General features: G+C 47.1%; 1 protein-coding gene and 1 pseudogene across 3 annotated transcripts; both read right to left on the bottom strand.

Annotated features, from left to right (window-relative positions):
- Window positions 1-13,963: 13,963 nt before the first annotated feature.
- On the bottom strand, window positions 13,964-16,235 carry LOC121603096 (annotated as a pseudogene).
- A 250-nt stretch (window positions 16,236-16,485) lies between these two features.
- Window positions 16,486-26,935, bottom strand: LOC121603095 (NAD(+) hydrolase sarm1). 3 transcript variants are annotated; one of them, XR_006006593.1, is made up of 7 exons: window positions 26,780-26,935; window positions 26,264-26,705; window positions 20,390-20,481; window positions 18,348-20,319; window positions 18,110-18,276; window positions 16,913-17,619; window positions 16,513-16,662 (listed from the first exon to the last, which is right to left on the bottom strand). XR_006006593.1 is itself a non-coding variant. In XM_041931818.1 (6 exons), the coding sequence occupies exons 1-6, from the start codon at window positions 26,911-26,913 to the stop codon at window positions 16,488-16,490; spliced, it is 2,982 nt and encodes a 993-aa protein (XP_041787752.1). In that variant the 5' UTR covers window positions 26,914-26,935; the 3' UTR covers window positions 16,486-16,487. The 3 variants fall into 3 exon arrangements, 2 of the variants coding, with proteins under 2 accessions (XP_041787752.1, XP_041787753.1); XM_041931818.1 differs by lacking the exon at window positions 16,913-17,619 and having other exon boundaries at window positions 16,486-16,662; XM_041931819.1 differs by lacking the exons at window positions 16,913-17,619; window positions 26,264-26,705; window positions 26,780-26,935 and adding an exon at window positions 22,307-23,214 and having other exon boundaries at window positions 16,486-16,662.
- Window positions 26,936-27,700: the final 765 nt, after the last annotated feature.

Here is a 27,700-nt window from a genome sequence, read left to right as displayed (position 1 = left end):
AAAATCTCCTTTCAACATTGTGTCGAACGCACACGATAAAACGACATCAATCGACATCGAGAACAGCAATGCTTCGACAGGATCAAATCATCTCCTGCCCGCTCTTCCCGATCCGCGTGAGATGGCTTGTGCTTTCATCCTTTATCTCAACCCGCGATCAGAATCCATTAGACAACGGTCCAGTTTCCCGTGCAGTTTCCCGGGCCACCAAACCTGACGAGCTCGGACGAGTCTTGGAGTCAGCACAACAGCTGCAACGTGTACACGCACTTTGTTAATTTTTGCGCACTAAAAACCGGCGACAACCAACCGGCCCGACCGACCGACCGACCGGCCAGTGCAGATTTAAGAACAAGCAAATATTTACTCTCCAAGCCGAAACAACGTCCCGGAATGGCCCCGTTGTGCATTGCCTTCATGCAATCGGTTGTATCTTGCGTGCCTGCGGGGTCCATCTGTGCCGTAGCAAGAGATGGCGAGGCCGCTGATACCAAGGTGTGGATCGCGAACTGTACACTATGCTTGAGGGAGATAATCGGAGCCGGAGACACAAAAACCCCCTTGAGCACAGAATGCACCTTTGTGCAAGGTGCAACGATTGCTCCACTGGTTGAGTGTGATGGATTTGGCGACAATGGCTGGCAGCGAAATGTCCCGTCCAGCGCAACGGAGCACGGACCACGTTGTGCGAATGTTGTGATAATCTTTGACAGGTGAATCAGGCACGTCTTGCACGTGTGAATCCAAACGGCGCCGACCCGTCAGATCTCCGATTGTAGGAAAACAATCCGTTTTGTGTGCAACCACAGAGAGGAAGTGCAGATTTTTTTTTCTCCTAAATTGTTTGGAGTGTGATTTCTGAGGACACGATATGTCTTTCAGCTCAAGGGTGGGGATAAAATGGAGATTGTGTATCAATTTGTCTCACCGTTGTCTCGCGACCTAACAATCTCAAGCTGAAATGATTACCCGGCGTAAATTACCCACATCCGGGCAAAATGTGACCCCTCAGACAGGACAACCGGAATTCCCCCGAAAAGGGACAGCTTCCTGCGCGAAAGCCCCGGGACGAACGGAGCGCATTACTTCATCAAGCATTAAGGGTGCATTCCATCATCATCATCATCATGATTATCATCATCTCCCTGAGGAACCTCCCGCTGCTAGCAACAACAAATTGCCTCTCCAAAAATGCCCCTCTGCCTCTTGCTCTGTGTCCCTTGGTTAATCCTGCCAAAACGGTCCAGCGTGCATGATCCAAACACGGAGGTTTTAAATTGGGCTGTCGAAAGCGGGAAAAACCCATAACCCTTTCATATACACGGGAAAGTGCAGCGCCGGGGAAAGGGATCTTCTTTTCTTACTGTGCTCTTCCTCAGCTGACCGTCCTTCGGCGCGGGAACGGAAGCGGATTGACCGCGGGGAGGAAAAAACCCAAACCATCTGACCGAGGGGCGCAATCGACTGCACAAGCCTACTACCTCCTTTCTCTATTGGTGGTGGTGGTGGTGATGGTGTGCCTGTAAAGGATGTAACGTACGAGGCGAGGCGCGCGTTTCCGTTACCTGCGGGGCTCAGTTCATTCATAAAATTGTAAAGTGGACCAGCTTTCATTCATAAGGTCCGAAGGAGGAAAGATGGCGCAGGACTACTTCGCGTGCAGCGCACTACTCCTGTAGCGGATGGGGAGGAGAAAAAAAAACCACGCACGCACGCAGCTAGGTAGAAGAAGTTCCTGTCCTGCAGAGGGAATAGTAGGCCATGGCCTGGATGAGAAGAGAGAGAGAGAGAGTGGATTGTTTTTCGAAACTGGGCACTACCCGCCGTGGTAGACGGGGTAGATGTGTAAACGGGGGGTATTTTTAAAGGAGTGAGGATCACACACACACGCACATGCACACGGCGGACGCTAATGGCGTCTCGATAAGGTGGGAATAGGGGAACTTATATAGCCCGGGGTTTGGTATGTATATATATATAATTAGATTACCGAACGATGAATGTGTTAGCAAAATTAATAAGCAAAACAGGAAATTGGGAAGTACGGCTTGAGCTGCGGTGGCGGGGTAAGCGAATCGAGTGGGGAAAAGGAATGAACAGCAGGAGCAGGAAGAGCAGGGAGCAGGGCTGCACTTTGCCTGGGCTTCGCATGCTTGGTGTGTAGAATGTGTTCTTAAGGATTGCAGTGGCAACATCGAAGGAGGCAATGCCAAATTCAAATAAATCGTTAAGCATTTGCAAAAAAAAACGTTTAATTTTGAATGTTTAGTTAATGCAAACTCATTTCTTATGTAAAACAACGAAGAGGGTTTAGTAATTACGTCAGATAAATATGACAGATTAAAATTTAAAATAGATGTATGTTTAATACGTTATAATGTGTTTTAAGCGTAAATGGTCATGTGTATTGAAGATTTCGAGGTTATGAATTGAATGTTCAGACTGCAAATTGTATTTTGGGGAGAAAATGTAATATCTAAATTCGAGTTTAACCTTATTTTTGTCAAAATTCTTAAGGAAAAGAGGTAATAAAATGATATAAAGACGACATGTGTGAATCCAGGACTTAAAAATTTGAAATTTGCAGAATTTAAGACCATAATAAAAATTACTATAAATTTATCTTTATGAATCAAGCATAACCTCATTCTTTGCATCATACTCCATTAAGAATTCTTTTGGCTCGATTCTTCTACTCGTAAACTTTCACATTTTGCTTTTATATACGACACTTTAGACTACATTTAGAGTGTTCAGTCTATCAGCCTTCTAAAAACATGGAATAGACAAAAAAACTCTTCTCACTCCGCCATTCCGATGAGCTTCCCTTCCTACACATGTCTTTACATGCTTCCGGCCAGTGCGTCCATTTGCAACATCCTGTCCCTAGACACAGTCCCTTGGCGCACCTGTGCCCGACCGTACCGTGTTGTTGTTGATGGTGACGATGAGATGATGATGATTTTATGACACCCCAGGCACCACCACGAGCGCGGCCAGACGATCCTTTTTTGCCGGATCTTCACCTCAGGTGTTGACGATGGTGCTGTGTGGAAGTGGGTACACTCACGCGCACTTCTTACCCAAAACTGGAGCAAACTATACCTCTCAAACGGTGTACATCGTGCTCTTTTTTTGGTTGATTACACCAATATGACACGTTACAGCCTCGTTTCTGTTCATTCATGGAATGTGGCTGGTTTTTTTTGTTGTTTTCCTGGACTGTATTTTTTGGCGGTTGAACTTTGGGTACAAGGACGTAGACCCCCGGTGGGCATTTCCGGCGTTAAGAACACCCAAAACGCGCTGCTCGTGGTAGAATATAATGCGTGGCAGTGGCCCCTGGACGCTGGCTCCTGGGCTTTGGATTAATGACTTTTCGTGGGTTTTAAGGGGATTTTCCCGCCGGTGTGTAAGGTAGAAGAAAAGAGGAGATTTTCATAGAAAGCTGAAGGATTATGGGAAATATTGTAGCTATCTCCAAAAATAGACATTGGCCGGTATTAGCTTAACTCACAAGCCCAAGCCCAGCCCAGCTATCGCACGATAACGAATTTTCAATTCAATCGCCTCTTTATCACGTAATTGAATTTTTCCCATCGCAAAGCTCATCTCGTTTCCTATCTCAATTGATTTTTGGCCCGTGTTTTGGCGTCAAGATTGAACAAATTAATTTCAATGTTTCGTGGCAAATCGATTTTATCGAATTGGGGGAAAACAGAAAGGGAAAAGCAAAAAAGGAAACATTCGCTCGAACAAACAAATGCGGATGGCGCCCCCCTTCCCCCCGGAATTGATAAAAGCACCACATCAAGTTGTGGGGGGGGGGGGGAGCGGGGTGAGCAACAGCAAATGTTTTTCGCTTTGAGAGCACACACACACGAAAAAAAAAATGGGAAAGAAAAGCGGAAAACTCACAATCCATGGCGCTTGTATCTAACGTTCTACACACATCATCAGCATCAGCATCCATCATCATCAACAACAATATCAGAAACAATCAATCTCGAGACCGGCTCAAACAGACGAATTTTCTCCGGCTCATATGTGTGTGTGTGTGTATGTTGGCAAAAAACTCATGTATTTTCCCGCCCAACACACAAGCTCACACTCGTTCATCCTCTTGGAAAAACAACGATGGCGTTCGGTGGTCGGAAGGTATATAATCGAGTGCGACCGTACCCGTGCGAGATCGGGTTCCCCGCCACGCACGACACGCACCCGTATCAAAAGTCATCAAGAAATCGATTTTCATCCATTTTCAATCAACGTTTTTATTAAATGTATGTGTGTGTGGTGTTTTTGTCTTGTTTTCGGACGTGAGTGTGTGTGTGTGTTTCTAGGGGCTTTTGTATGATGATGGCTTATGATTGATGGAAATACCGGAGCCATCCCAAATTGGTGCTGCACAGCGGCAAGCAACGCGCCACACAATGCTGCTGTTGAAGTAGTTTCATTTTTCCTCTCTGACTTATCTGTCGAACCGAACGCAAAGCATCCAACAGACGGTGGAAAGTGTAGCAGCAAAACAAAAGAAAAAATAGTAAAAATAGAAAGCACTGTTCCACACAATTGCGCTCGAAATGGAACGGAAAAGGGCCATGGTGGAATGAATTGCGAAAAAATAAAACAACGGGCTGATAAATTCGCCTCTATTTGCTCTATTTTACCGTAAAAGATGTATTATTTGGTAGGTTGAAATTTGCTGTTCACACGTTTGTACAGTTGCTCTGATTGCTGCTTCCATGCGTAGTATAACATCTGTTCGACCGTGACGTCCGTATAATATACTTTCGGTAACGCCCCTTTGCGAGAAAAAAGGGGCGTTACCTTTACGCTGTGAAGCGGTGCAGACTGGCGGCTTCAATGGCAATCGCTGGTAGTAGAACTTTTGTTATACATACTAAGTTTATAATGAGGTTTCGTTTGGTGTGTGGCGATAAAGACGAATATAATTTAACTGTATGTTTCATTATTTTCATATGATAATCTTCACTCTAGTTTTAGAACCATGTGACCAGTCTTGAACAATTACAATCAATACAATCAATCATTACAATCGAATCTCAATCTTTATTTTAAGCTTTTTGTGATTCCTCAGCTCAACAGTTAATTCGAAAGATCAAAACTGAATTTGGCCAGCAAGATGTCGGACATTTATGATACATATAACATATTAGGGTGGTCTTACAGGGTTTTTTCACGATTCATTGATCAATTTCCATAATTGTTTGCGCCCATCTCACGATTTATTCATTGTATCCCAAAGATTTTAATTCGTTTCCATAATTTATTGGTATCTTCCGATTCAATTCAATACAATTGAATCGAAAAAAATCTGAAAAACGGCCAAACACTTGTGGGAACACGGCAAACATCTATGGAACCAACTAATAAATAGTGGGAAACCCTGTATTGAGCATTTGAAAATGATAATATAATTTTTACCAGGTGATACGTGTTTGATTTACCTACCACTGGCAACACTTTATATAACTCTCTGGAGGGTATTTCCCATGGTAAGCGACTTCTATGCGTAAAAAAATAGATTAAAAAAGTTGCTGGACATCAAACGACCATTATTCATGTAATCTTTGTTTTTTTTGCTGAAATTACATTAACATAAAACGTCGTTTCCCTGTTCCGCAAGTCAGTTTCTAAAGCGCACGGCATTATTCAACAATCGCGAGATGTTTTTCAACAGCTGTCAATATTTTTCACATTTGACACTGTGTTCACTTTGGAAGGAGACTCAGAAAACAGTGTATATAAGTTCTGATATTCACTATGAAAGCATACAATTTAATGTTCAAAATGATATAGTAACCCTGCCCACGCTTTCTCTTTCTCGCTCCCGCAACGGTTGTCACAAAAGCGCAAGCGAGCAGAAAGCACAGGAAGCGCGTTATGACATACAGTCAGTAGTGATAGTAGATGAGTGGTGGAAACGACCCGTTTGCCACATTTGTGGGCGTCCCTTGACGTTGCTTTATATGCTTTACACTGCGCGCTAAAATGTACAACCACCGCACTGGAGCATTGGAGGAAAAGCGGCCGGAAAAGCTACCACGAAATCACGAAATTTTCCCTCCTCAAACAAAGGACTCTGAGGAGAGATGGGAGCAGAAGGGCATGTACAGACAGAGCGAGAGAGAGAGAGAGAGAGAGAGAGTTAGAGAGAGAGAGAGAGAGAGAGAGAGAGAGAGAGAGGGTTGAGGGGGTAACATGTACATACGTAGATAAACCATCATTGTCATACAATGCCTCACCGGGGGCCTTAATCGGAAAGGACACTCCTGGGGGACGAGTTTAGTGAAAAAGGAGACAAAAACCGCCAGCGCCACTGATGAGCTTTTCCCATCCATGTGTGTTTGTTACCAGGCCGATATGAGCCCGACCCATACACTGACTGTAAGCAGATAAAGGTGCAGCGGAATGTGGTCTGCTTGTTGCGATAAGAGCAACGCCAACTGGGACGCTTACGCTTGAAGGTTGAGGTGCAAAATTATCTGGAACAATATAACATAGACACACACACACTCACTGTGATATCGCAATCTCGTCAACCACTCGCATCACTCTCTCTCGCACTCTCTCTCTCGCCGTGGCACGATTCAATGGTTGGCAGAGCCATCTTGGTTCGGTTGTGATACTGGAAAGGAAGGATCAGTGCCATTTTTAGACTGGCATTGATAGGAACAGGACAGCAGACGGTAGCGAGAGAAGGACAGCAATCCGTTTTATTGATGATGTTCTATCTAATTGAGACAAATCGGTTGATTTTACTTGGAAAATGGTGGCCCATATGGGATGGGAATCTACGTTATTCGTCTGGTTTGTTGTAACGATTGGGAACTGAAAATGGAAAGGGCAATCTTTCGGTTTTTTGTATCCTAATCCTTTCTACGAAGCAATTTCACCGTTGAAAAAGTATTGCCTTTAATTTCTTTATAAATTTAGTGGAATTAAATTAAATCAAATTTAACTTCTTGGAAGTGCAACCACCCCCTCGCAAGGCCATTCCATACTCGATCTTTCACCCGACCAAGCGCACCCGAAGAAAATGTGACCCAAATTGTAACGTGGAAAAACCCCCCGCCGGTCCGGGTTGGCCACACTTCCGAAGCATCGAGCGATCGTAAATATTTTCACGCCCAATCATTGCCGAATGATGATCGTTATATCAATCCGTATCTGTGTGAGTGTGTCTCAGTCTGTCTCCTCTCTCTCTCTTTTTCCGCTCCATCCTAGACCTAGGGGTGGATGATTTTATTGGAGTCAAATTGGGTTTCCTCCCGACCGACCCGTGATCCCGGGGATTAGACGGGCGCCAGCAACCGACTGGGGCGATTATAAATTATGCGCCTCTCCCCTTGCACATCGATCGAGACGGACGGGGCTCATAATTCCCACCCTCCTTGTGAAAGAGCACAGCACAGTGTGATGGGTGATGGTTTCCCACTTCTTGCACGGTTGGGGGCAAGTTGGTTGGCGCCACGTGCTTGCCGGGGATTGTGATTTGTGATTTTGATTGTGTGAAGCAGCAGTTCTCGGGGGCAGCATGGTGGGTGGCGTAGCGTTGAATGAAGCTAGGAAGCAATTAGATTTCATGCTCTATTGATGGAAATGGCTCATTAGAGTGTTATCAGTTTATTTAATTTTCTATTAATTGGTTTCCGGTTGAATCTTATTTCTGCTTATTTTATACGTAACATTTGATGCATTTTATTTTTATTTCTTTTGTTTTGTGCAACTTTTTTTTAAACGTTAATTATTGTTTTGTATGTATTTACGGCTTATGTTTTCCATTTTGCTTCATTTCTTAAATCTCAAATCTTCTCAAATCATGTGTTTTTTGTGAATTTTTCAATCAATTAGTAATTTTTATTAAGAATTTTACGTATTTTGTTTATGCATAAAATGAAAATCGCCGTTACCTTCGTTTGGCAAGGTATAAGAGTTATTTTTATGTCTATTATAACATTGATAAACCCTTAGTTGATCTTAACAAAACGTAATGAACCATTTTTAATCTATTTATTTCAGTTTTTTAATCTAAGTTATCAGGATCCTTTCCAGAACAAAATTTTTGATTTGTGGCTTGATATGGGAAGAATGTTGGGCCCTGGAAGGGTCTTATTCCGGCTTACTCAACATTCTATTTTCATCTCGTCTCTTCTCTTCGAACTCTCTAACCGACCACCAAAACGGTCCCACTTCCGTCCACTCGTAGAACAAATGTCGTCAATTGTGCTGTTATTACAATCATTCCGCGCTATTGATCGATTCATTGGTTCTTCTTGGAATTTAAGCATCACCTTTAGCACAGTTCTACCGGTTCGACATCCTACCTATTCCAAAAAATGTCACCCAAAACACCCATCCTAGCTAAATATTTTCTTTCCAACCTACCAAGTGGCCGCTGCAGAAAGACCGCTACGAAAAAAGCCTCTAAAGTTTTCCAAAGAAATAAAAATGAAAAATAAACAACAAACGTGACCCCTCTGTGCATCTCCGTGGCTCAGCAGTTTAGAACCAATTGTTCAACAATTGTGGTGGGTGTTGTTGTTTTTTCCTGCTCCCTTCAAACCGAAAAACAGCCGCGCCACCACGCACAGCATGCATCATCGATAGCGGGAAACGTTTTCATTTCATTCCACTCGAGCTAACGGCGGGGAGAGGACACTTGAGAATGGCCCCGAAACCCTGGTCTCCTTTATTAATTGCTGCTTCTTCGCTTTGCTTCCACTGCTTTTGTGGGGCCCACTTCAAAAAAAAAAAAAAAAAACGGAAACGGTCACAAGAAAATGCTTTAATAATTTACGCCCAAGAGGCGACACATTTCTCACACAGCTTTACTGGTTTTATCCGATTTTCCAATGTTTATCTTGGTACTGCCTTTTTTGAGGTCCCTTTTTCCACCATTATCATCAGCGAAAGGATAATGGAATATTTAAAAAGATTGTAAAGTTAATGCGGGAAAGGTGTGGTGCGTATTAACTTTTGCGTGATGAGATTAAAATGCTCTCTCTCTCTCTCTCTCTCTCTCTCTCTCTCTCCGTCTCTCATTCTATCTCTCTCTCCCGTATTTTTTTCTCTTGCCAATTTACCTATCCACAACCTGTCCACAGCGACAATCCTAGCAACCACTGCTCGGTCACGCTAATCAGTCAGAAGATGGGAATAAAAACAAAAGCAAGTATCCCTTTTTTACCTCCCCCTATTTGCATCCTTTTTTTTTGCAACACGGAGACACGGAGGCACAGGTACCAGGCTACATCCCACGGTGGAACGACGACGATGCAACGAACGCAGGGAAAAGGATGTGCTGTTCTGCATGCAAAAGCGGAGAAGAAAGGAAAAATGGGCCCTGCTGCTGCTGCTGCTGCTGCTGCTCGCAACAAGAGTGTGACATAAGTGTTGACACAGCAGCCTTCATTTATGGAAAGAAAACATCATCCAGCAGCAGCAGCACCACCACCACCTCGCGCTGGTGGAGTGTAGAAGGAAAGAAGAACAAAACAGGTGACTTATCAAAATAGTTGTGTTGTGTCCAGTGCAGTTTTTTTTTCCTAGTGTTTTTTTTTCGCCCCGGCTCGAGAGGGTGCCAAGAATAACACTCACTCGTCAGGGTGGCTGTGCAGGACGGATCAATTTTGTGGCTTAAAAGACGAACGTTTGTGCAAAGATAACAAAAATTAACGGCACAGATCTCGTGACAGCAGGTTTTAATTCCTCCTTTTTTGTCCTCCAAAGGTGTGTTATTGTTTCCGGCCCCCTTGAAAATTGCTTTAAATGTGACTAAAACGTGCGGTTGTGTGGTGTGAGGTATGTAATTATGAGTTAGCAGTATTGCAAGTAGGTTTGCTTTCCGTTTCTTTTTGGAATGAAAAAACATATTGGGAGATAATTTTATATTGTTTCAATTGATTTAAACTGATTAATTATTATTACACTTTTTTATTGATGTGGCTTACTTTTGGCTATGAAATTGTAATGGTCGTCAGATCGCCGTGTTTTGCGAGCATTATTCGCCCCAACCCTCTCAAATGCACCTTACGCTCTAGATTGCGCTCTCCCCTATTTCTGTTCTGTATTTTGCGCAATGTTCTTGAAATGATCCAAGTAACCATGTTTAGAAAACCATAATTGTTACTGCACCGCCAGACAGGGTGCAATACAGTCCGTACTCACTGGTTGAACTTCGATTGCCTTCCAACTATTGAATATGTGCTTTTTAGTTGGCGCGTTTTTCCATACAAAAAAAAAAATCTGAAATTTGTCTCGGCATGCCATGAGATTTTTGTGATTTTTTCAAAACCCGGTTTTTCGCATACAAATGCATGCGCTTTAATTGAACTGTCAGCCAACTATCGAGCGTCCAAATCAAAGTGAGTGTATATATCAGGTAGGCTTATGGTGTTCTTTCTCACCAATACATCGACACACAATTTGACGCTTTGTTCCATAGCAAAATCTAGTATGCCTTGAAGTTTAAACGAAATCTCGCAGCAATTGTATGTGGTTTTACTCAGGCGTAGCACGAAGAAAGAAGTCAAAAAAATCTTACGTGGCAGCCAGTTCTTGGATTAAAACGAAGATTTGAAGGCTATAGATTCCAAAAAAACATTTTCTTCGCCAAATCTGATACATGAAAATCATTATTGAATCCTTTCTGCCAGCAAGCAAGTAGCAGTGTACCAACCTAACCAAATATGATTTTATACTTAAAGTGAGGAACTTATACAGGGTTTTCCAAGTCAGTTTCGTTTATTTGGTTTGTTTGTATCAAAATGAAATTTCAACAAATGATTTTCATCACATAACAAAGAGCTGTCAAACTCAATCCAGCTGAAAGACGTGTTGAATATCATGCTGTAGAAATTAAAAAGTATTATGATGGAAATGAAATGTCGTATCGATGTGCAACAACATTTTGCACGCAGTGAATAACAATGTTTACATTTAAAACTGACTTGGAAAACCCTGTAAGAGTGCCTGTGCATATATCCATTTGTTTCATTCAGCAGACCTCTAATTGCTCTCAAATATCGTGTAAAATTGTGAAAATTTAAGATAGTTTTAGAAAAAAGCATATAGAACAATCATCAAAGCACTCAGTTTGTTATGGATTTAACTGTCAAATCAGTTTTTTTTTCCTATTTTCGTTTTTAGACGTCACTGGATAAGCCTCACTTTGGTTTTTGGAAAGTTGGGGGTTTCTCGAGGTCCGTCCCGTGGTAGTTTTATTATTTCCTAGCTACTTGGATCGTTGAATTTTGAGAGCAAGTTTATCAAACTCAGTAGCTGAATCGTAGTAATTCGAACTTTGCAGGATCCTGGGCCGCTATTGGACCGCAATCCGTTACATACAAATGTTCCAGTTCCATGGCAAATATGGGTTTGTGAACAGTTTTAGGACCGGTATGAGTTAAGGATTAGCTTCAGAATCGCTATAGAGTCAGTCAATGAGTCGGCATGCGTTTAGAAATAGTTTCAAGACCGGTGTGGATGAAAGATCAGTTCCAGGACCGGGATACGGGATTTTTTATGTAAGCCTTATTTGATGAATTCCTTCTTTAAATTCCTCCTTCAAGTCTTATTCAACGAAACAATACCCCATCAGTTTGACCCAGCCACGAACCCACCAAGTGTACACATAACGCTTACTGACTTAGAATCCTTACCTATCCCAAGCTATTCCTGTGTGGATCTTTCTCTGTATCTCTCTCTCCCTCTCTTCTTCCCAACCAAACAAATCAGCCCAAGGGCAACACACATAAACACAACCTGCACACAACATCTCCATTCAAACCATCATCCCCAAATAGCCCCTCCATCCCCTCCCTGATCTTCCTCACGTGCAATCGATTGCATAATGTTTCATGTTCAATGGAGGAAAAACGCACACACACACACACAACCAACTAGAGAGAGGCAAGCAAGGTCGTAGAAATTATTCTAAATCGTCGTGTGCGTGTTTTTTGTGCTCCCACCTTCCCCTTTCAAATTCTTCTCAAGTGGGACAGGCACTAAACAGGACGCGGAAAAACAAATCATTGTTTATTGAGCCCCGGCAGGGAGGGGACAGAGGGCGGGTTTGTTGAGAAAATAAAACGACTGTACGTATTTATTTTGCTTAACTGTACCAGGCATCCTCAGGCAGGGCCTTCGGACATGATATCCCCGTGGTCTCTGAGCAGAAGTGCAGGGACAGAAGATTCGTTCCCAAAAACCAAAGCTTCCAAAGTTCTCCAATTACTCTTATCGAAGTTTGCCTATCTTTTTGGCCACACAACGCAGTGGGCTGGACTTGGCGAGAGATAAACACTTAACAATAACAAGCCACGGCAAGTTGCATTGGCACGAGCCATTTAGGGTGCAAACTAGAACATGTATGTGAGGGGTTTTTTCGTGCTGCGTGTGTGTATTTACCCTTTAAAAACAAAAACAAATTAAACAACATCGAGTGCAAAAGCTGCGTGGGAGCGTTGCATCGACCGAACACAATAATGCATCAGATCAGTAATGCTGCTGCAATAAACTGCACAGCAAAGCACACTTGGATTTATGTGTTACGCCCTGTGTGTGTGTGTTTATGTTTATGGATCATCGTCCAGAGGGACCATAAAGTTAATGAACCCTTTCCAGAGCCTACTATAACATTTTTTGCTGTTGGTTGGTTCGGTTGGATTTGTTTCCGCTTCGTGTGTGGCTGTATCGGACACAAACTGGCAACCGTCAGCGTCTGCTGGGCATGGATTGCACTGTGACGGATTGCTGCACTCGCTGCACTTTTGCTGGCGAGGAGGAAGTAGTGTTCGCTCGCTGGTGGGAGAATGGCGTTTGTTTTGGTGATATTGTTGTTTATTGTTTATGTTTATCCAATGCACATTTGCTTCGTATTTCTTTAAGGGTTTTTGTAGGAAAGATGTAAGAGGATGTAAGCAAACGGGTTTTGGATAATTACGCGTCCCCGTGAGAGCCAACTGCTGTTCTGTATGGTTGTGGTGCTGGCCCAAATGGGAAAGAAGAATAAAGGGAAGTCGGAACTGTGCATGATCGATTCTGAAAGCAGATCGTCACGTTAGGAATTAACGTCGATTTGATCTCGTTTTAATTGGAAAGATATGCAAATCGAAATGCTACTAGCGCGGACTAAATTTCAAAGTTTTGTAACAGGTTATCCTCCAAATCAGGAGGAAGTTCTATCGATCCTTCTAATCGATCGTGTTCATTCATCCACGCATTCACTAGTTTGAGAAGATTTATAGCTTAATCTCTCTTATTAGCTTATTAAACCTAACTTATACTACGAGAAAGGCCTGCACGATGATGGTGACATCCTTCTCCTATAAGCGTTACGTTGTTTATGGATGATGTCATGACGCAATTTCCACGAACGTAGAATCTGATTATCAGAATCTTATTTGAATGTGACTGCTGCATGGGACAACTTTTCCTTAAAGCCGGGGGACATGGTTCGTACTCGCTAGTGTAATTTCGATTTTCACTAGCACATCTGGCGGCGGCAAGCGAAAGCTTTTTTTTTTGGCCATCGAGGGAATGGTCGTGCCGGATCTCAAAATTAAGTAATGCTTTCACCGGTTTTTTGATGCGAAAATGGCTACGAAAATACTTGCATAACATATTTATCTATCAATTACAAAACTTTTCCAGTTCATAAGTAAGTAAAAAACATAGAAAAATAACATATTTTCTGAAGCAGATCCAAATTGTTTGGCAAAATGCTTCGGTGAGCCGCCGCCAGATGCGCTAGTGAAAATCGAATTACAGGAGCAATTATGGACAATGTCCCCCGGCCTTTTCACTAGGGGAGGAGGGTTACGTACTTGATGGATGACGCCTTGCATCTTTTTAGCTTAAAAACACATTCTAACCGTACAGTTTCTCATCATTCTCGTACGCTGTTCTAAAAAACGCGCACCCCCATGTTAGCATCTTAGCTGTGAGTGTGGTTTTTCGCTTTATTGATATCATTAAAAACATACAATTGTTTGCGTGTGTGTGTGTGTATCTTATGTATTTTTTGTTATTATTGTTGTGTGTTTTCTTTTTCTCCCTAAATCATCTCAAGGTTACACCGAGGTTTCACAGTTTTTAAAGCACTTTGTTTTTTTTTCTTCTTCTTAGTATGGACGCATGGTCGCACTGTACCAACTGCGCCTCTCCGCAACTACTATTCAAATTCCACCACAGCCCTGCACTGCTCTAGAGCTCTAGAGCTACAGCTAGTAAGAGGTTTAAACGGTTCACATCATACAACAGCAACATACACGGTCCCACACGGTCAAATGTATCAATTGCTTAGCGTTTTGCGCGCCCAATCGCGCAAAGAAGTAGCATCAAACGACGGCATTGCGTATGCGAAAGTGATTGAGAATGGGAGAGAGAGAGAAATAGTTAGCGCATATTTACATACTCGGGAAAGAATTATTAACATCCAATCGGTAAATACTACTACCGTACCGGGTTCTATCGCCTAGCTAGATACTTTGACGGTACCGGGGGGGTCACGGTGGCGGAAGGAGAGGTACTCTTCTCCTCCCTCCTTCGCACCCTCACCATTATATGTCTAAATAATATATTTTACAACGTTCCAGCATTCCCGCACGCAGACAACAGCGGGCGGTATGCGCGAAACTAATCACAATGATGTAAGTAGTAGTAGTAGTAGTAGTAATAGATGTAGTAAAAGAAGTAGTAATAGCAGCAGTTGTTGTGGTACGATTGGTAATATTAAATTAGCACGACAAAAAATACATCGATCGAAGGACAGTAGTATTAAGCGCTAAGGGGTAAATATGTTTTCTGTGTATGCTTCTTGTAGTGTCTTCTTATCCTTGCTAGCTTAATGGAACAGTTTGTAAAACCCTCCTCCCAAACTATCTCATCGCCATCGTTTGCGATGATTGTCGAGCGGTGTGTTTAAAAAGAGGAAAAAAAGGGAAAAACTAACTTTTTTTTAAATATTAAAAACAAAAACTCCTATGGCCTAACACTAACGCCACCCATCCCTGCCATCGCTTAGTCAAACTCTATTTAAAAGCAAAAATTAACGTGTAACACACGCAACCGTACGTAAGTGGAGAATCGCGCAACCATCGGGCGCAGTGTGGAGAAGGTTGCGCTTGTCGGTTGTATCGGTTTTTGTTTTCTCGTCGGGGTTTTTTTTTTTTGCTGTGCCCATGTGACACACGTTCGGTTCGCAACAAGGATCACAAAAAGAATGGCCTGGCTTTGCCTGCCGTGCCGCAGCACCCTCCTACCACCTCCTTAACAACTACTTATTCGAGTGCGATGATCTCGGCTACATCTTCATGAAAGATTTCACCTTCTTGACGTAGCGATTGATCAGCGGTTTGGGCGCCTTCTTCGGCCCGCCCGATGCGGACGACGTGACGGAGGAGTGCGTCGACTGGACGTCCTCCTCGTCCGGCAGTTCCGGCGTCCCATCGTCGTCCCTGGGTGATGGGCCCGGTGGACCGCCCTGAAACCGGGGCGTGCTGTCCACCGTGATCGTTCCTTCTCGCACAGCTGCTCCTGTGATGTTGGGCGGGACAGCTCCGATGCCACTGGCTGCTCCACCTCCTCCGGCGGTACAAACCGTCGGTTTAGGCAGATGTTGCCACCCATCGAACAGGCGACGGGCGGCGGTGTATCGGGCTGTTTGTCCGCAGAAACCGGCTCCAGCAGCGTCTCCATGCTTTGCGTACTGTCGAGGAAGTTACAATCCGGCCCGGCCGCTTGCTCGTCGTCGAACAGATCGTCCATACTGCGCGAGCGCCGGTTTTTGCTCTTGATCGACGACGACTCCGAACCGGCCGAGCTGCCCACTCCTCCTCCTCCTCCTCCGCTGGCCGGCTCCGCAAACAGCTTCTGATCTGGGACGCCACTTTAATCGGTTCCTCCTGATCCTGCTGGTCCTCGGCGATCGGCGTCTCCCGGCGTCCATCCACTCGATCCTCATCATTCCCTTCGGTTGCTTTCTTCACCCCCGCACCCTCCGTTCCCTCCCGGCACCCGGCCTTGCCACGCTGCAACCGAGCCGTATCGTCCAGCAGCCCATCGTAGCTGTGGCTGCGCAGCTCAATCCTCGGCGGCAGCGGTGGCCGCTGGGACACCACGTTCAACCCGGCCGCCGAACTGCGCCGCAGCTCGGCAGTGGACGGTCGCGCTGTGTGGTGCAGCGGGCGGGGAAGCGAATTCATCCCACCGGGCACTCCGCGGGCCGGTTTGGTGGCGTACCGGGCGGCACCGCGTCCACCACTGCCCCCGGTAGGGCCTTGGCGGGCCGGGCTGGCTGACTTGCGGTAGAGCTGCGCCAGCTGCGAGGAATACGACCGCGGTGGATGGTGCGGGGCGGTCGGGGCGGGCGCACTCGTACCGGGGCCGCTCAGCGAGCCGGTGGAACCGCCGCCCGCCGCACCCGGCCCCGGATGGTGGGCAACCGAAGGGGCATCTAGTCATTCGAGGTTACGGCTGTTCTCCTTGTCGCTGCTCTTGCCGGAATCGTTGCTGTGCATGCGCTGGTAGATGGCGGACGTGGGCGTCGCATCGCCCGGCTGGCGGCTGAGCAGCCGGCTGCCATGGTCCAGCAGTCCGCATCCTCCGCGACCATTCATTTCCGCTCGCATGAACCTGCAAGACCACAAAGCGTTCGATTAGTATAAAGAGCATTGAAAGTATTAAGATGAAATTTGAACCAAAAAAATACATAAGTAAATTAAGAGATGAATTCAAATAACAAAAGAGGTTTAGAATGGGTGTAACAAAACTCCAAAAGTCTTGGCAAAGACTCTGTGTTGGGGGTGAGGGACAAAACACCTCACCGCGAATGAAGTTGTTAATGAACAAAACAAAACTGAAGTACATGCCAGAGCAGGCTCACCTCGTGTCGAGTTGTTTCCTTACGGTTGTCTCTGTGTGCCTTTGTATGTCTGTTTGTGTGGGTCCGTTCCCCCAATGTTCCACACCATTCCATGCACATTCACCTCCGCCCCAAACACGGATTCCCCCTTTGTTTTTTAGCACACGCAACAGGCACTCCAACACATTTAGTTTCAGTTAGGACACATCGCCACACTCCCAGAATCCCCAGCAGACCACAAACAAAACAAGCATAACAGATATGTCCACCCTTTACCCACACGCACACGCAACATGTCCTACTATCACACCGCCACCGTTGAGCAGAAACGAAAAAGCACACTGATGAGAGCTGGCGAGTTTTTGTAGAGAGCCTCTTCCCGTTCCCGTTTGTGCTGAGTTGCTTAATTAGCTGAGATCAAATTTGCGTTTAGGCGTCGGCAGGCAGTACACATACGCATGAGTGATACACGTGTGCGAGCAAGCAAAAACAAACAGCAGCACTCCACAGACAGACAGGCAGGCGCAGGTTATGTCGTTCCACGTTTCGGGTCTCGATCAAGTCTCGCAAAGCACCTATTTTTCATTCTCGCCTACCATCACTATCACGCACATTCGCACACTATACACACACACTCTATCTCTGTCTCTTGCTGCGGTAAGGCTTTTTAGCTAGCTTTATGCGTAGAGTTTGAGCGTTTGTTATGGTTAATGGAATTTCTAAGATACCTGCAGAAACAGGGAAGAAACAACAGAATGACGCCGAAATGAGAAGAGATACATGGCTGGTGTGGTGAGAAACACTGGAGAGTGTTACTAGTACCGCTACAAATACTACTATTAATTGCAATCTACCAGCAGGACAGGGACCAGAGAGACTGAATGAAGGGTTAGCAGGACGGAAAAATGGACGGACATTTTAAAGCATGCAACAGTTTTAGTCAACCAATCGAGGTGCAGAAGGTGTACAAAGTGATATGTGCGCAGTAGTGGGGAGAGGGGGGGAGGAGAACAGAATACAAATAACAAAACTTCCTAATAACGTGGTACGTGCATGGAGTTAAGGGACATGGGACGAACTTTCCAACAGGAACTACCAACAAACACAGAACAAAAGAGCCCTCAACATACTAGCTTCTTGTGCTGTACTAAAGACTAGCGTGTGCACACACAGGAGGCATGCAGTTCCGGTAAGCCTCATTAGCTGTAAGTCCCTCACCTTTCCACTTTGTCCACACAGGCGTCCTGATAGTCGTGGATCCAGCGTATGCCGTTAAAGTGGCAGACGCCGCGCATATCCTCGGGCAGCTTTTCCGGCTCGGGCCACTGGAAGTTGTCGATGATGGGAATGATGTTACATTCGGAGTTGAGTGCGGCGACAATTTCCTAAAAGATAGCACGGGGAACGTCATTAGTTTTTTGAGGCCGCGCAGTAAGCAGATTCTTCCAGCACTCACCCGATGTACCCAATCCTTGCAATCGACATCATCGATGCACCGGTTCAGCGCATCCGGTGTCAGCACCAGCAGAAAGTGGCGCGCATGCCGAATGCTCTGCAGCAGATTGTTATCAAACTTGCCCGCCTCCAGCCGCTCCACGTCGATGAACACCGAAAATCCGCGCAGCTCCAGGTGCACCTTCAGCAGGCTCGCCAGCTGCGACCCATTGCTGCGCCGGTAGCTCACAAACACGTCCAGATTCTTCTCCGCACTCTGCTCCGACCGGAACGACGGGATCGACTCGTTCAGCTTAATCACCTGCAGAATGCGCGACCGATGGATCGCATTGGTAATGCCGCACGTCGCCGTCAGCTGATCCTCGTCCAGCGTCCGCAGCGACTCAATGTCCACGCCCGCGTTCAGCATCGTGTACGTGTAGATCGTGTACTCCGGCCCGATGCGGCTCAGGAACGCGTGCAGCCCGTCCGTGTCGCGCGAACTGTAGTCCGCCATCTTCTTCAGATTCTGCAGCTCGCGCAGAAACCGTATCCGCAGAATTCCGTTCTTCATCCCGATGTCGTCGCACAGGTTGTGGTCCTGCATCTGCAGCAGCAGATCCCCGTCCACCTTCGAGTCGTAGAAGCTCTGCTCGTACTCGCCGAACCCGATCTGCTTCACCCACTCGCGCACGTCCTCCGTCGACCAGAGCGGCACCTGCTGGGACAGCTTGTGCGGCACTTCCTCCCCGATCAGCCGCAGCGCTTGGGCCGCAAACTTGGAAGCGATCGCGTTCGGCGAGCTGGCCACCCGGATCAGCGGCTCGATCGCTCCGATCTCCTTGAAGATGTTCGTATTGCCCTGCTCCTTCTTGATGCCCGCCTCCATGCAGAAATGGAACGCGGCCAGGTTGCGCGCCTCCTCGCGCTTCGAGCTCAGCACCGGCACCAGCCGCTGCAGCCAGTGCTTGCTCTGCCCGTGGGCGTGCGCCAGATTCGATTTGGCAAACTCCGACGGGTTGTGCGTCGTCACGAACGGCTCCACGAGATTGAGCGTGCCGGATTTGATCACCTCCGCCTCTATTTCCTTGTTTGCGACCAGCACCACGATCGCCAGACAGGCGTAGTACTTGATGTTTTCGTCGTTGTGGAAAGCGAGCGGGAACAGCCACGACGGAACCTTCCGATTGATCATCGCTTCCTGGTTCTCCGACCCACCGTACAGCGACAGGTTGGCCAACGCACCGGCACAGTGTCGCAGCGTTTCCACATCGTTCTTACGGCACTCGAACAGCACCGCATCCAGCCCGCCGAGCCGGATCACGTTCGAGCACGTGTCCTCGCTGTGCTTGAACAGATGCTCCAGTATGCCGGTGCCGACGCGCGAATGATCCGTCGCATTGTTGCGCGTGCAGACGCACGCCACATTCACCACCTTGTCCAGCCCGTTCTTCACCACGTGCGTTCGGTTTTCGGTCGTCAGGCACTGCTCCAGCAACCGGGCGGACGAGAACTGCACCTCCGAATCGTTATCCACACAGTTGCGCATCAGTATGTCCAACCCGCCCGTATTGCGCAGCGTATCGCACAGACTGGCACCGAGCTCGTGGCCGTGCGTTGGGACAGCCCACGCCCGCCGAATGATCTCGTTCATGTGATTTAGCAGCGTCGGTGCCTTCTTCAGCTGCTCCGTCTGCTGCAGATTCTGCACATAGTTGGCCAGATGCTTCGAGTACTTCATGATCGTGCTGTCGATCTCCTCGGGCGTGTTTCCCAACCGCTCAAAGTCCTCGAACGAGGGGAAGTCGTCGCCGAGGGCGGCCGACGACGAGGACGACAGTGTGCTCATCTGCGAGGACGAGCTGATCGTGCTCGTGTTCGACATCGTAAAGGTGGACTGGGTCGTGGAGGAGACGTGCTTTTCCTGGTTGAAGATGCCGCTCGCGGACACTGTCTGCTTTTGCTGGGCCTGCGAGATTGCTTTGTTTTCCGCACTGCAAGTTAAAAAATGAAAAGAATTTAGTATAAAAACCAAACAGGGGGGGAGTGAAACACAACCGTTACCTAAAGTGGTCACTGTGTACTTTCCGACTGTGAGCTGCAATGTTGTTTGCCTCTGCCTGCTGAAAGTCTCCCATTTTTAACGACCGGGCTTCCTGTTGAAGAGGTGAGCAGAGAATACACGTTGTGAAAGAGCGTTACAATCAGATAAGCTTATCTATATGAATGTAGCTCGAAGAGAGTAAGAGTAGAGAGTGCAGAGAGTGCAGAGAGTGCAGAGAGTCTGCTCGTATCAGTAAAGTGTTGGTAAGCTTTTTGCGTCGCTAATGGTAGCGTGGCGCCCACACAACACTGCGTTCTAAAGTACCTCACTCACCGCTCACACGTTCTGACACGAGCTATCCCCCTTTTATACATATATATCGTAATCATTCGGCAGATAATCAAAACATCGTTAGTCTTCTGCTCGATACAAACAGATTGTGCACCAAAATCCACTCTATCCAAAACTAGATAAAACAGGCTATCAAAATTGCTACACCGTTACACGTGACGTGGTGGAAGAGTTGCGTTTCAGGAAGTGCCGTACAGTACTTGAAACCCCGCGCTTCGTTGATTTCCAGTAGCGATAACACGCGGACATTAACACATCTGAGGGCCTTTAATTAGACTGGTTGTACATGTAACTTTACAGCAGTATGTAGTGTTCAATTGGACAGATAACGTCGTGTGACGAAACTGTACGAACCAGCAGACACTGCTGTGAACAAACTAACGTTGAGATAGTCATCCTTTAGTGTGTGATACTCAGAACTGACGAAAGAGAGTTAAAGGTTCTGATAGATCATTGCAATTTTTGGTCTAAAAACATGAGATACGCATACAGAGGAGATTCCCATTGCTACTGATATCTTCGGTATGTACTGTGCTGTGTATCCTGGGATATAGACTTCCGAATGCGATACGCTCCAATCACTGCGTAAACCCTTTGATAGGTTCTGGTTAATGTCAAAGCATTTCAGGTCCGTCTGAAGACAGCCAGAATCCACATTAAGATCAATTCCATCCAACAGGTGCCTAAAACCCCCATAACTTATGCCCCTCATACCGGCAAATTCCAGATCCCAGATCACACAACGCACGATCGCATCTCGATCGCTTCTCCAACATCCAACAAAGTCAATAGAGCTGCCAATGTGTGTATGTGTGTGTAAACATTTCTCAAAACCAACCCCCACAGCCAAAAACGCCCCGGTAAATAGCTTCAATCGATCAACCAACTAACGTCATAGCGGCTTTTTTACGAGTTGCGGGATGGTTGGAATTTTTCGATGGAGCAGTGTACGACACGTTGTTCAAAGCTGTTTCAAAGCGAGAAACTGAAATGCGTTGTTGGTGCATTTGTTAGGTTTTTTTGGATGTAGAATTCTTTTTCAGTGGGGACAGAACCACACAGATAGACAGCAACACCACCACCACGTCACCTGAAGGTAGGTCGTTGGTGGTGTTTTATTTTTTTGTGCCTTTTCTTCGTTCGTTTACTTTGTTCATGTGGCACTATTTTTAGTACACAGACGCGCGCGCGTGTTTCAGACATTTGCATAGGTGCGCGGGTGCTAATACTGTCACCGGTGGTGGTGGTGATGTTGGCGGGCAAAGTGAAACTAAAACACACACACGCACGCACGCACACACACGTTGTTCTATTACCAGCCGCCCCCTTACCCACACCCGACAGCACCCGGCAATGGAACCGGGAGGCGCTCCATTTTACGCCACGCCGAGACCGAGGTTAATAATGGCAGTAGTATAGAATGTTCTATTTGTGGACGCGCGTCCATCCATTTCGGGGTTTTCTATTTCCGAAACTCGCCCATTGTTTACCGACGGTCAAGGACGTACGCGGGACTGCGCCCGCGTGCCCGCTCCCCGCTCACCTCTCCTGCACGTACCGAGGGCGCGACACGGACATGGTCTCACCTGGGCAACGCTTTCGATCGGAATTTCGAACGTCGTCCGCACGCTACCGGCCGGACTGCCGAGCGGGCTTTCGACGATCGTGACGCGCGGGCTGCTGCAGTGCGGGCTGGCCACGTTCAGCTGAATGCCGTTCCGGTGCGAATGGACCGGACTGCCGGATTTGCTGCTGTTGCTGCTGCTCCCCTGATTGCTGGCCATGTTCGGCCCCAGCGGGGAAGGCGAAGATCCCGGCTGGCTCGGCGGCGGCGGTGACAGTGGGAACTCCACGATCGGGCTGGGCGTCCGGTTCGGCACAAAGTCGGATTGGCCGGTCGAGCGGAAGATACCCTTCCGGACGGGCCACGGTGCCTGGTTGCACATTGTTGCACGGCGGTGGTTTGTGTTGGTTTCGATTCGATTACTTATTTGATCGATCGTTCGTTCGCTCGTTTTCGATCGCCGATTTCGCATGCACTAACGAGGGTAAGAGTGTTACACAACACGCGAGCACACACACGCACACACACTATTGCGAATACGCCAAGGGTCTCACTGTGCTGTGCGGTTTGGGAGGGTGGAAATTTCATTCATAAAAGAAAGAAACTATCCTCTCCCGTAGTTCCGCGCTCACTAGATTGTCGATATTGGAATCACACACCGATTGGAGCTGCCGATCCAAATCGATCAAAGTCTCCGTGGCGGGCCAGGAACGCACCAGAACTTTACGCGAAAAAAAAAAGTTGGTTCGTTTCGTTTCGTTTCTTTACTTTGCCGTATTGCTCTCTGCTTGCGTCGTTACGCCCGTTCGTTTCGTTTCGAGAACTGCTCGCCGAGTGAGGGCCACAGCACGCGCGCGCTCGTCGCCGTGGATCGTTCGGTCGTTTGTCCGCTCGCCGACTGACGACTGGTCGCGTTGGATGATCGCGCTGAATTAGGAAGGCGCAGGAACAAATCGAGCAAGGGCTGACGGCGCTCTACCACCACTACGTTACCAACAACAAGAGCGCACGAGCGCATACACACAGGGAAAATCGGATCCCCACGGTCCGTTCACGCAAACACGGACGTTCGTCGCTGTGTTTGTGTGTGTGTGGATTTTCCGCGAAAAACTAAATTCGCGCAACGACGCCAAATGCCGTTCGTGTGCGGGTTTTCGTGTTGTAAACACTGGCGGTGGTTTACAGTGGACGTGGGGGGAGGGGGCAGCATTTTATTAGGTTCATCTGCCCTTTTTTCACACCCCTTACTCCCCCCCCCCCCCCCGGCAGAACTGTCGATTGACGTCTGTGACATAAATCAGGCATTGCGGGGCGGTGGGGGTTAGAAATATCGGACGATCATCAACCGCTGCCGGTTTTGGGGGTGCGCGCGCTCGGTTTTAATCGATCCGCGATCATAAATGCGCGTTTTGGTGTTTGGATCACGCCCCGACGTACGTCACGCGCCGGTACGATCAAAAGCCGGTCCATGGACGATCATGCATCATTGTGGTTGTGGGGGGGGGGGGGATGAGGGAAGCAGCGGGCGCAGATTGCAACCGGGTTTGATGCGTGCTCGAGAGTACACGCAAGCTATGGCGAATGGTTGGGCTGGAGCTGACTGGACATAAATAACTTTCAAGAAGTTGTGCGAAGTATTGTCCGTACGTGTTCCAGCCGGAGGAACTGAAACAGGAAGCGTTCCTCCATAAGATAGAAGGGGAGAAGATAGATATACAGTCAGTATGTTCTTAAAACTAAAATTTTATGAGTTTCACAACTTGTCAAGCAAATATGGTTCAGGTCTCATACAAAAGATACACAAATATAACAAAATTACAGCTCAATGCGTTAACTTGTCACCAAGAATTCACCGTGTATATCCAAATGTTTGAATACGGTTTAATTAGATCGATTTATCGTCCTCCAAAGACCCGAGTTATCGTGTTTTCGTCCTCCGAGACAAATATGCCTAGACTTTCTCAATTGCCTGAAAAGCACAACTGTTTTATAGGATTTGTTAAGCATTTGATTACTTTTATGTACAAAATGATGCCCAAAACATCATTGAAATGTCACAAAGTTCTCTAATTTATCATATTTTCAAACATTTAGAAAAATCCTGCTCAATGTTTGGATGCCAAATTGGAGCTGTTAGGTACAACAGACGCCTCTTCGATGGTATAGAAAACCAAGGATTGTTCGCTGTCAATCATCGGGACAGCGACGAGTTTGGCATGAAGTTACGAGATACGGCACTGCACAAACGAAGCTGTAAACTAAATCGACAAGAACATAAGACAAGGTATGCATTTAAGCAGACTTCTTACAACTTGTTGGCAAAATTAACAACAATTAAACTGTTTCCACAACACTCCGTAGAAAAGGATTTTCAGGACGTGAATTGAAGGAGCTTACAATTAGCTTACACTTCCATATGGATTATCTTCTTGTCTAATATTTGAAGCAAAATCACCAAATACCGAGTGTAGATTCCCTTGTTAAGGGCATGTGCACTGGTACGACCTTTGTGTCCTTTCAATATTCCATATTGATTTGTTATTCACTTCTGTTAGCCCTCTTGAATGTCACAAAGGACCTAACCAGCTCAGTCCCACCTCTAACCAATTATCACAAAACAAAACGTTTCCCACCCTCTCCCTCGAGAGAGAGAGACTTCACACTAACTCCCACAGAACGAACGGACAAAGTAGTTGGCAGTACTAAAATCATATTTCTTTATGACACGTTTCGGACACGCTACTCCATGAAGGTCACACGTGGCATGTTGGTTTGCCAAAGTAAAATTCACTTCAACCCAAAAGTGCGCACACGAAAACACACGAAAACCGTACCCCTTTATTGATGAGTGATGAGTGAAAACACGGAACCCCGTGCATACATTCCGGCACGAACCAGCCAGCCATGGCAGGGAAACATCCGCAGCCGTCAGGTCGCTTGGAAAGGAAAATCGATACAGCAACGAATGTGCAACTAGTCTTAACTAGTCGAAGAAACGGGACAAACACTTGTTTGTTGTTTGTACGTACCGTGATGCTAGTGCGATGGTTCAATACGCCCACCGTCGCCCAATACGGCCGACTGATTAGCACACTACCGCGGCGGTTGTTTTCCCCCCGTTGCACCAATGCGCTTTAGATGGGTTTAGCAAACCGATGCGAATTACGTAACGTGTCACAAACATCCCTAAGCACATATGCCAGCCGTGACGGGAGGCGATAGAGATAAGGCGCAACAACACAGACCGACACAGCTCACATTCCTTCACTGTCGCTGCACTGTCACGCTGAAAAATGGTATGCACAAACTCACACAAAGAGGCAAAAGGTCTGCGAACTCGTGTCCTTGCACTGGATTGAAGGATTAACTGCCACTGTGCACACTACATCCTTCTGCAAAGGGCACCCGAACACTACTAATCGCTCGTACAAACGCGCCCAACGCGAGCGTTGGCAAGCAAGCGGAGCCTCGAGCAGGGAAATGCGCATGTCCTGGATTGGTTTGCCGTCTGGTTGACATTGACAAGCCTGTGTAGCTGGTCACAACAAATCAGTACGTGCAGCCGAACAGAAAATGACCTACCCAGCACACTAGCCACCTGCATCGGCCAAAAGCAAAGAGCAAGCGTGCCAAAGAGCTTCTGTACTAAAATTGTACTAAAAACGACCTTCGTTCGCAGTTTCGCTTTATTAGGAAAGGATCGATGCAAAAAAAAAGGCTGATGACTCATCGAGTATCACACACACACACATACGCTGCAAAGCACAATAAGAGCACATTTTGGCAAGGGGGTGTGTAAGTGTGCTGATTCACCCCAGCCGGGAAGCAACTCTCTCCTTCGAGGAACCTTGATTATCGCAACTGACCGACAAAGTTCCGCTCGCGCGCGGTCATAAATCACGGCCCCGTTGATGTGTTCCCGTCGTGGCCGGACGCTATCATGTTTCGCTTGATGTGCTAGTAGCTCCCGTGCACCTACCTTCAGTATTGCACCCTTCTCCTCCGCGGTTACACCGTCCACCTCCATCCGGCTGCTCGTGGCGGCGAGGGCGGCCTGCTCCTGGTACTGCAGGTCGCCCGCCTGCAGCTTCTTCGATTCGGCCGAGTTGATAGTGGCCTGCTCGCTGCTGAACCCGTCCGTCGTTACCTTCGTCTTCGACTCGGACGTCATTTTCTTCTGCTCGAACTTGACCGTATCGACGGTCGTGCCGGCGGCGGCGCACCCGTTCATCAGGGCCTGATGGTGGTGATTGGTACCGTTCGGGACGAGGATGCTGCCGCTGGCCCCACCATTCGCACCGAGCGGCTTCAGTGACGAGGCCATGCCGGAGAGGTGATCGTCATCGGTTTCGGAGTCGGGAAACGTTACCAGCGGATCGGCTCCCTGAGGATCGTCCAGACTGTCCATCGAGGAGCGGAGCCTGAAAGTGGGGGAAAGTGAATGAATTAGCTTAGGATTTGGCTCTTCTTCTACTGAGGCGAGTGCATTCGTTACCTTGACTTGATATCGTTGATTTTGGACGACATCTTGCGATGGTTCGAAAGGGCGGAAGATTTAATGGACGAGGTCGACGTCGTAGTCGATAGATTCTGGGATGTGCTGCTGCTGCTGGTGCTATGACCCATCATGTTTTCATCTCGGCGATGGAGTTTTGCATCTCGCCCAGGCCCTGCTTGACGGCGGCCGCCGACGTTGTGCTGCTAGAGGAGGAGGACGACGTTAGGGATGACATACGCTGCGTGGAGGAGGAACTCTTCTCCACATGCTTCGTCGTGGTGCTGGAGGTGGACGACGACAGCTTGGAGCTTTTGCTGCTGCTGCTGCTCCTGCTGCTGCTGTTGAGTAACTGTTGGGAGCAGGAGAAACAGGACGAAAGGAATTAATTAATCAGTCAATGTGCCATAAACAAATCACTCCACAAATAATCTACTATCAGCGGTTGCCTGATTCGCATGTACAGGACAGGTTGTAATGCAAATCAAAATCTCCTTCCCTTCAACGCGTGTGAAAAGCGATAACAGTGAGGTGTGGGGCTATTATTATCATCGCCAGTAATTGATAGTATCGCGCACTCATAATGAATGAGTGAGCACAGCAGCACGCCCTACTGGAATTCTGGGTGACTCCACTATCAGACAAGCCGTGTCAACTGGTGACACTACACAAGTGAATGGGTGGGAGACGACGGCACGACGGTTTGCAAACGGTGCTAATTTTAACGACCGGCGATGAGTAATGTCCACCGGAAGTTGTACTTTTGTTTACATCCCTTGTCACCCCAGCGGTGGGCGTAGGTGAGTGTAACACCTCAGCGCGGTGCTCTTATCAGCAATAAAATAGTTACAAGATATGTCTGTACCATGTACCATTGAAGCGCTTGGGAGGTGCTTCGGGAATGCAATCGAGTGCAGTCGA

The sequence above is a fragment of the Anopheles merus genome, unplaced genomic scaffold (assembly GCF_017562075.2).
Source record: "Anopheles merus strain MAF unplaced genomic scaffold, AmerM5.1 LNR4000837, whole genome shotgun sequence".
NCBI classification, from domain to species: domain Eukaryota; kingdom Metazoa; phylum Arthropoda; class Insecta; order Diptera; family Culicidae; genus Anopheles; species Anopheles merus.
Note: the sequence above shows the minus strand (reverse complement) of the source record. Positions and strands in the feature narration are given on the sequence as shown.